Source organism: Taurulus bubalis, assembly GCF_910589615.1.
Source record: "Taurulus bubalis genome assembly, chromosome: 19".
NCBI lineage: Eukaryota > Metazoa > Chordata > Actinopteri > Perciformes > Cottidae > Taurulus > Taurulus bubalis.
The window spans coordinates 2,250,446-2,261,009 of NC_136607.1; the positions used below are offsets into that span (position 1 = coordinate 2,250,446).

The 10,564-nt window shown below is 43.4% G+C and overlaps 1 protein-coding gene across 1 annotated transcript in view; it reads left to right on the forward strand.

The window, feature by feature from the left end:
* ror2 (receptor tyrosine kinase-like orphan receptor 2) overlaps positions 1 to 2,951 on the forward strand; it is a gene marked incomplete at its 3' end in the record, with an annotated part of 49,335 nt that extends 46,384 nt beyond the window's left edge. The window contains exons 8-9 of the mRNA XM_079235516.1: positions 625 to 830; positions 1,494 to 2,951. Coding sequence (XP_079091642.1) covers positions 625 to 830; positions 1,494 to 2,951 — 1,664 coding nt within the window. The remainder of the gene's footprint in view (positions 1 to 624; positions 831 to 1,493) is intronic.
* Between the last annotated feature and the right edge of the window lie 7,613 nt (positions 2,952 to 10,564).

Here is a 10,564-nt window from a genome sequence, read left to right on the forward strand (position 1 = left end):
ACCAATATTGTTTCAGACTGGAAGGGAACTGAAATAAGAGGCTCTTAGTTTCCCATGTGGTGTGTAGGACGGCACTGGAGGGGATCTGTCAGCAGTGGAATGAAGGATGTATTTTACAAGTAGGGCTGTCACAGTAAACGCAATATTGCAATATTGAAAATGTGCAGCTGCAACTTGAGATGCAATACCAGTCTAGTTCAGTTAGAAAGCTAGAGCTGACATTTTTTAGATGGAAGATATTCAGAGCTCAGGTACCGGAGGACCAGGGATGGGCAGCGCTGCTATAATGAACAGTTTATTGCCACCGGTTACCGTGGATTTCCTCTCAGTTTAAGAGACAGACAGGTGCTTTAAGCTCGTTGTCAGCTATAGTGTATGTATCTGTAATGACAAATATCCTTTCACCTCACAGTTTTCTGATGTGTGGAAATGATTATCTCTTTGTTTCACTTTTAGCTAAAGATCTTTATGTCTCAATAGATCCTGTTAATACTTTATTTTGCTTTTCAGCATTTTTATGCTTATACCCCATTTGATGTATTCAAAGAAAAATCTAATGAACACTGTCAATGCATTACACCATCAGAGGACTTGATACTATCTCTGTTGTCTTTCTGCCTCCAGAGCCCCCAGACAGCCCCAGGAAGGAGATCCTGTTCATTCTCATCCCGGCCATCGCCATCCCTCTGGTCATCGCGTGCCTCTTCTTTCTGGTCTGCATGTGTCGCACTAAACAAAAGGACTCGACTGACACACCACCACGCTGCCAGCTAAACAGCTCACCTAACCAGGACATGGAGCTGTCTCTCCTCAATCAGCAAAAACACCAGGTAATACACACACACACACACACACACACACACACACACACACACACACACACACACACACACACACACACACACACACACACACACAGAGTATAGAGGCTCACTACACAGGCATACTTCATTTAAATTCGTTCTGATGTATGGTCGTGTTCAGACTGACATTTGCATTGTATTAGAAAACATGGCCCCTTCATTATTTTTAACGCAAATTATAGGAATAAGCACAAATTCAATGAGGGATTTGCACCATTATATGATCCAATAATTAAGACTTTTAAGATAGATCAAAATTTAGAGCCCCTCTTCATAATGGGGCTAAAAGATTATTTGATAATGGTGTCACAGTATTATATACCACGGTGCAGTATTTAGGTGTCTGATGAACCCTAAAAATCATAGATCTATTACTCAAACTCAAATCCGTTGATCTTATTTCATCATCTCCATGGTACCTGAAGCAGCACAACCCCACCAACATTTATGCTTTAGTTTTTTAAGGCAGTGCTGGTTTTAGTCTGTACACCCATGAATGAAAAAGAGAGTGATCTCTGTTCACCTGGATTATTAACGGTTGCATTCCAGTGCTAAAGTATGAGATTAAGTTTTATTGTTGGCCATACACTTTGATGACATGTAATTGTATTTATTGCTTTGTGGCTGCAGGCCAAGCTGCGGGAGATCAACATGTCAGCCGTGCGGTTTATGGAGGAGCTTGGTGAGGATCGGTTTGGCAAGGTTTACAAGGGCCACATGTACGGCACCGCACCTGGAGAACAGACCCAGGTGGTGGCCATCAAAACATTAAAGGACAAGGTTGATGCCACTCTCTGTGAGGAATTTCGCCATGAAGCCATGCTCCGCGTTCACCTACAACACCAAAATATCGTTTGTTTGCTGGGTTATGTCACCAAAGAGCAGCCAATGAGCATGATATTCACTTACTCCAGCCTTGGTGACCTCCATGAGTATCTGGTGATGCGCTCCCCCAACTCGGATGTTGGCAGCTCAGATGATGGCAAGACAGTCAAATCCACACTGGAGCAAGCCGATTTTCTTCACATTATCACCCAGATTGCTGCCGGAATGGAGTACCTTTCCAGCCAGCAAGTAGTCCATAAAGACATTGCTGCCCGAAACATTCTGGTCTTTGACAAACTCAGCATCAAGATCCTGGATCTGGGCCTGTTCAGAGATGTCTACTCCGCTGATTACTACAATCTCATGGGCACAAGCCCGTTCCCAATTCGTTGGATGTCCCCAGAAGCCGTTATGTACGGAAAGTTGTCCACCGACTCCGACATCTGGTCTTATGGTGTCTTGCTGTGGGAGACTTTCAGTTACGGTCTGCAGCCGTATTGTGGCTACTCCAACCAGGACGTGATCGAGATGTTGCGCGGTCAACAGCTACTGTCTTGTCCAGATGACTGCCCATCCTGGATTTACACCCTCATGCTGGAGTGTTGGAGTGAATTCCAAGCGAGAAGGCCTCGCTTCAAGGACATCCACACACGTCTGCGCTCTTGGGAAAGCCTGTCCAACTATAACAGCTCGGCTCAGACTTCTGGCACCAGCAACACAACCCAGACCAGCTCTCTGAGCACCAGTCCCATTAGCAACATCAGCATGAGCACGGCAAATGCGTCTCGTTACACCAGCCCTAAAAAGAGCTTGCCTTTCCATCAGCCCCAGTTCATGCCCATGAAGGGCCAAATGCATCGGCCAATGGTGCCTCAGCAGCTCTACATCCCTGTCAATGGATATCACCCCATGCCAGCTTACCCATACCTGCAGAACTTTTACCCCATGCAAATGCCTATGCAAATTCCCCACCAGCAGATGCACCACCCACCACAAATGGTTGCCAAAGCTGGTTCCCACCATAGTGGCAGTGGATCCACATCTACAGGCTATGTCACCACGGCCCCTTCCAACACTTCTGTCACAGAGCGAGCAGCTTTGCTCAATGAGGACTCCAAGACCAATGATGAGGACTTGGCTGAAAGGCCGTCCCAGGATGGGCTAGACCAACACAAGGACATGTCAGTGCCTGAAACAGAATTGCTAGGTGACAATGACCCTCCACAGACTGACGAGCTGGTGATACACTTGTCAGACACATAGGTGTGGTTCTGTTTGAAGAACGGTAGAGCTGAAATATTTCTGTGAGCTGTGCTTGCCAAAATTGAATAAGCAGCATACAGTGAATTGAGACATTGTTTGGAACAGTGACTGAATGTTTTCTAGGAGTTTCTTGCTGCCACAGATTTGAATGTCAAGTGTGTCTCATGTTTATACCTCTCAAACTCCTGTGTCCATGATTAAGCGAAATTAATCATGCAATCGTCTTTAGACCTTTTTGTAATGTTGCCATTTAGAGAGATTTATGTTCTTGCCGTTGCTGTGCAACACAAAACATTTTCTTATCCACAAGTACTTTAGAGGTTGCTTTGATGGAAGTTCCTTTGACTTGCCAGCCAGGCCATTCACTGGGAGGCCGCAACGCACACCCTCCCACCTCGGATACCACACCCTTCTCTAGAGGCACCAGGACCTTTTTGCTTGTCCGGCAAAAAGTGAGACAGTCCCTCGTCTTCTTCGCACCCACTTGCAGTGCCAGTTGTGTTTATTGTAAGACACAACCAAAGCGGAGGTATTTCTACCAGAACCTGGAACTGAACCCAGATGTCTGTAGTAGCATTTTGCTTGTGCTCAACCTGTGCACCACTAATGGCATTTTTTTGTTTTTGAGGTTATTATCCTATGGATTGTGAAAGCCACAATCATAGATCAATAGAGCGTATGATGAATAGTTATGCTGTAGGAGTTTTAAAGGAACTTTATTAGTAATATACTCACTGACGAAAACCAAGAAGGAGAACCAAGAATCTCTCTTTTTCATGCCATTGACAAAGTTCACACACGACTTATTCCCCACGAGGTTGATACTTTTAGCATCAACTTTGATAACCAAATTGTGTAGATTTCTAATTATGTACTTTGGTTTGAACATTATATTTGTTTATAGTTTTTCTTTATTGGTGAAGATTCCTAAGCCTCATGTTAGTACAATGTCCTTTCCACCACATGTTTGCTTTGTTTAGGTAGATGTTTGCTTTCCATATAATGTTTACATCCATCTATGGAGTACAAAATAAAATAAATAAAGTCAGATCAATAAGAGTATTTCTCCTCGATAAGAGAAGCAAGTCATGTTCTTTCACTTGATTATAATTTGTCATCACCTGTCATTGCATGTGCAGATATACAATATAATATATGGTACAATGCACAGTCAAGTTACATTAGGCCAAAACATATACTTTGTACTGAAGAAATACTTGTATTGCTGATCCTAATAAAATAATCTAAACATCACATACTGTACCTTTTTGCATCCTCATCCTTGAATGTGGCTGTTAGCTTTAAGCGTCTTTGAACATTTGGAAAAGCGCTACATAAATTAAAAGTATTATTAGCTTAACGGAGTAAGGAATTCTGGCCTCAAGATGCAGAGATTGTAACCCTTTGTTATGTTTAAATATGGACTTGGCTACATCCACACAACTATTTTTGTTTAAAAACACTGTTTTATATCTATATATGTATTTTATGCCTCCACTGGTCCGAGGACTGAGACAGCAGTTGTGTGTTAAGATGTTTTAGTTTCGTTGTGCGTTTAGATGTTTAGTTAGTGTACGGTTAGTAGAACTGGTGCAACACTGCAGGCTCTACAGTGAAAGACTGGTTTTATTCATGGCTTGGCTGCACAACTTCCAATCTCAAGGGATGACAGGATCACTGGCAGGAGTCTCAATGACCTTCAGCATCTGGATGGATTCTGTATGACTTGATGATATATTAACCTCCTTATTGAAAACAAAATCTACCATTAGTTATTCCAAACCGTACCTCAAGGCAATTTGTCAATGTTGAACAGAAGCATCTTGCCATGCTTTTCCTGGCTTAAGAAATCTGGGAAAGACAGATAAATAATGCATTAGTATACGAATGTATGATTGTGAACAAAGGAACATCATTTATCTTGACGTATAAATTGAGTTTCCAGATGCATTTACTGAGTGTGGATAGAGTCAAAATACTAGGTGCAGTCAGTAGTTTATTAGGTACACTTCAATGTCACTCTCAGCGAACACTAAAACTATCTGTAGGTCTAAACCATCGCAATGTGCTGCTGAGCTTGCCAGCACTCCCATTAATACCCCAACCCACCCATTTTAAACTCCTGGAAAGTAAAGAAATCTTTTATCAACCTAGACTTTCAGTATGCAGTTGTATTTTTGTTTTATTGATTCTCAATATAAAAATGGCAAAAGAGCCTCAGTATATTATTGAAGTCGCAGAGGGGTTTCGACATGATTTATTCAGCCTCCAACCATCACATGAATACAATTTAAATGTTTTCAATCACTACAAAACAGAAATTATATGAACTGACCTTTTATGCTGTGTCAGCGCTGCTCTGTCAGGGAGAATATCTGTCTTGAAAGTATCTGCTATTGTACTTGATTCACTTTGTGGTTCATTTGCTCTCAGTACTGGATTAGGACTGTGTTGTGACATGTTGGGACAAACAGGTCTACACTGTTTGTCACACAGTAGCTTCTTATACCTTGTTGTCTTTTTCTTCGTATGTTGTTTTGTTTGTAAAAGTTGAGGAGAAAGTCGTGAGAGAGGATGTACTCCACTAGTCCTCTCCTCCGGGCTCATGTAATGATGAGCTGACCTGCTGACCCCTACAGTATGAGGGACCGTGTCCAACAGTGCTATGGATGCTTCAGCGGCGCTCACTCAAACAGAGCAGGAGAACCTCCAGGAAGGAACACATCCAGGCAGAGACTCTGCTATCAGCAGCCTTCTTAACTCTGAAGTCAGAGACAAGCTGCATTTACATTTCAACCGCTGTCCAACAGTGAGCCCTAGAGGTGTTTAGCAGTATGAGCAAATGAAGTATGCAACACACTTGCCTGTTTTTTGATTGTGTTGTATTGTCTTATTTAATCCAAATGAATCAAATGATGTAAACCTGTTTGTCAATTCTTCTGCACTTTAACTTGAATAACTCATTATTATGATGGTCGTTATTAGTAATAGTACTGCAGCTAGTTGCATCAGTGTATTCATGAAATCACATTCCATTTTAAAATATGGCTGGTCAAGCGCCATCTGTTAATTTAACGCAGTGTTCAAACAGCATTTGATATGCTAGATATAAACAATAACATGTGGCTGACTATCTGACTATAAAGTACACGCCTACCAACGTACTGTTCATAAAGTGCACATGAACCACTGTGCTAACTTGTTTATAAAGGGGCTTGTTTGTGTATTAGCAGCGTAAACATCGAATGCATCAGTAAGATGTTGAAGAATCGTGAAAAATCCACGCACTGCGTGACGAACAGACGCACCAAAAAGCCCCACGCGCCTTGTCGATGACGACATGCATTGTATGAGAGTTGAGCGCTCAGTTGAAGTCAAGAGTCATTGGCTAAAAAAAAATTGGAGGATGCCGCGTTCCGATTGGCTGCGGGAGCTGTCATTCAATTTCAAGCTGCCAATACACTTAACCGCTGACCTACTAACACAGATCCATGACTCAAGAGCCACCTTGAGAGGAAGAAGCCAGCGGGGGAAGCCAGGTACTTGGCTACAACTTGTAGGATTTCATGGACAGTTATTTCCCTCCTAGCCCAATGGAGAACTTCACTTCTTCTCGGTGCTAGATACGCGGAGGAACACCGGACCCCCCTACCAGGTGGCAGAACAGGTAACGTTATAGTTTATATTTGAGGTTAAAATGAAGCGGACCACATCCCTACTTCTTAGAGGGTTGCGTTCAGAGGAACGTCCCAGAATCACAGCTGCGCACAGCACACGTTAGCGTCAACATGGCTAACATTAACCTCTGTTTCCTTGCGTAATGTCACTAAAAGCCACTCCACATTTAGAAATAGCCAGGTCAAAAGGTGGAAAACAAAGCTCAAGTTGGCGGCCAATGCGTGTAGTCTCTGTGTGGGCTGTAACTGTAACGGGACGATACGGGCACCGCGTTAGCAGGACGCTGGTGAACGGGACGCGTATCACGCACGGAACGTTATCGTTAGGCCTCTTTGGAGTCCAGTTTACTGTTATTATAGCCCAGAATGTGTAGGTATGTGGCGGTAACGTAACGTCTTCAGGTTGTTACGTAATTGCTCCAAGTGGTGTAGTCTTTCCCCACTACTTTTTAGGGCGGAGGTGGACCGCGCGCTTCAACTGCGTCCGCGGGAACCCGCGGACGCAGTTGAAGCGCGCGGCCCACCTCCGCCCTAAAAAGTAAGCCACCCTAAACGCTCTGCGTGGAGGCAGTGATGTCAACACAGTGAATGCCTACAACATAGTCTCATGTCTCAGCGCAGCCTGTGACACGAAGCGGGACACACGTGCGACACGTACCGAGCTGTTTTGAACGCGCGCGCGCACGTTGGACCGGGTTCCGTGTTGGCGGCTGCAGCCGGTAGAACCTGCTGGCAGCCGCGCAGGCCGGGGCCGCGCAGTTCACCGCGTTGTACGGGACACAATGAAGACATCCGGGGACAATAGGGACGAGTTGCCCCGGTCTGCCGGTGTTGCGGGTTAATAAGCGACCGTGTTAACTGGCGACTTTTCAGCCGAACGCGTCCGTTGTCGTAGTTAAGCCGTATCGAGAATGACGCTTTATTTTTTTTAATACAGTGTCATATACATAATAATATATCATATACAAATTAAACAATCCGGCATTCACGAGGGCAGCTACGTGTCTTCTTCCTATTTTTAAACAGCTGTCTGTAACTACGACAACAACGGACGCGTTCGGAGGAAAGTCACCAGTTAACACGGTCGCTTATTAAGCCGCAACACCGGATCCCGGCTGAACCGATGGTGACCTCGTTGCGGTAATATTACCACCCATTTTTAATCTCGTGTGATCCAAATTTAGTCTCGCTGTCATAAGTTGCCTCATTAGAAACGACCCTCACATCCATGCATGACAGATGTGTTATGCAAAATCTGGAAAGATGTATGTACCCAATGAAAATATACAATCATCCAAAGAGTGGATCCCAGTTTGTTTCTTTCAAATTCCACACATACATTATGCAGTTGTATTTTTAGTGTTATTGATTCTCAATGTAAAAATGGAGCCTCAGTATGTTATTTTAATTAAACCTTTATTTAACCAGGAGAGTCCCATTGAGATTAAAAATCTATTTTTCAAGGGAGACACACAGAAAACACAGAACAAGACAAGTTAAAAGAAACTAAAAGCTAAGAGACAGTGACGTAACAGAGTTAATTTAAGAAACATTTACATTTTCGGGAACCTGCCTCTAATTCTTTCATTCTAGATGTACAGTAGCAGGCAGTTTCAAGACAGATATTATTGAAGTCGCGGAGGGGTTTGGACATGATTTATTCAGCCTCCAATCATCACATGAATCACATTAAAATGTTTTCAATCACTACAAAACAGAAATGATATGAACAGACCTTTTATACCGTGTCAGCGCTGCTCTAAGGGATCATTTCTGTCTTGAAAGTATCTGCTACTGTACTTGATTCACTTTGCGGTTCATTTATTCTCAGTACTGGATTAGGACTGTGTTTTTAGGGCTAAGATCAAAGAGCATTGGTGCACTTTTAAAGAACTGGCTTACCTGGGGCACAATCAGTTACAATAACCAAAGTGTCTTTCATGACGGTGTTCTGTAAACAGCTAACGTTATCGTTGGTTTATTTATATGAAGCCACAAGTCCATTCCCTGGGAAACGTCCCAGGCGGTTCATGAGTCTGTGTGACATCATAATCATGTTTCTCCCTTCACGCAGACTCCAAGAAGGCAGTCAGGGGAGACATTTATTTGGGATATTTTACCACACCCCTAACCTTTCTTTCTATTCTGAACCTTGTTTCTATAAACAGACAGCAGTCATAATTCACGTTTAGGTCTGTTAGCCTCATGTTACTGGCTGTGTGTCAGAGCTGCTGCCAGGCCACGTGTTGCGATCACAGCTGTCCGTACTCCTTTGTTCCTCCTTCTGCTCTGTGTACGGGAGCTTTGGGAGCCCAAAATAGGCTAAAATTGTCCTTTTTAAGTAGCATTCCACTTGAAACAATTATATTAAACTTAACATTTGTCATTTCTACAAATGTAATTTTTAAGGTGATAACTTTAAAGGGATACTTCACCCACAAAATGACCATGTGTACTTCGATTACCTGCCCAGTGTTACCTTGAATTCTTGAAGAGAAGTCATTACATCTCAGCGCTCACTACTTCACATGCGTCTGTGCCGGCGCACTGCTTGCACAGACTTGCAGCGTGTTGCGACAGCAGGAGACGGTAGTGGAGGAAGAAGCTTTGTGAATTGTCTGATTTTGATGAAGTTGCATGTGTTTGTGAGGTGAGCTTGCGGCTGGATAAATGAGACTTGGACTGTATTGCAGGAGTTGTGCTGGAGCTCGTTAACAGGTGTGAATATATCATTTTGCTGTAAACATGTGCCCATTTCCTAGAATTCATCATAACTTCAATATAAATGAAGATAAGTCAATAACATTGTGTTCCCGCCAGCAATTTTACAGACGAGCACTCTATGAAAATGAAGTACCTTTCACATAAAATGTCTACGATCTTGCTTCAAGATCACCGCCTCACCATCTGTGGAAAAACTAAACGCTCTGCGCTCGATCATCTCATCGTCTTCCTCAGCACATACACTGTTGCTGTGCAACACATGGGTTACTCTACCTGCAACGCTGTGTGTGAGTCTTCGCTTGGTCAATAATGTATGCTAGTTTCTGTCACTGAAAAATAGATGTATTATATGATTGTTTGTTTACCTTGATAGACAGAGAAAGGACATGGATCCAACATGGGGATGGAGAAGGAAAGGATACCTCAGGGAGGGATAGAGTAGGAGAGGAGAAGAGAAGAGAGGAGGAGAGGAGAAGAACATGTGCCGGAGAGGGCAGAGGAAAGTGTGCAGAAGAGGAGAGGAGAGGAGAGGAGAGGAGAGGAGAGGAGAGGAGAGGGCAGAGGAAAGTGTGCAGGAGAGGAGAGGAGAGGGCAGAGGAAAGTGTGCAGGAGAGGAGAGGAGAGGGCAGAGGAAAGTGTGCAGGAGAGGAGAGGAGAGGAGAGGAGAGGGCAGAGGAAAGTGTGCAGAAGAGGAGAGGAGAGGAGAGGAGAGGGCAGAGGAAAGTGTGCAGGAGAGGAGAGGGCAGAGGAAAGTGTGCAGGAGAGGAGAGTAACAAAAGTATAACATTTATAAATGTTGATGGTTTACTGAATTCAGAGCGTTGAAATCATTTTTGGGATGGTGGCAAAAAAAAAATGAAATGGTCTGGATCCTTGTAGACCAGCTGCTACCAAACAACAAAGGGATCTGGATCTGTTAATGTGGGTCATCAAAAAATGGGATCATTGATAAAAAAAATTCTGAACCGCGAGTTAATTGATCCGCTGCCTCCCCCAGTACCTACCTTAATGAAGATGCATTACTTATCTGGTACTTTAAACTTTGTTTTAACTTGACACTGATATCTAAATCTCTCTCATTGTCTATTATTCCACAGATTTGCTCAACTCAAGTGGATGAATCCAATGTAGCAGTTACTGTTGCTGCATTCAAGCATTATGATGCACAGTTAAAGGCCTGTGAACACATTGACAGCAGCCAACAGTGATAAT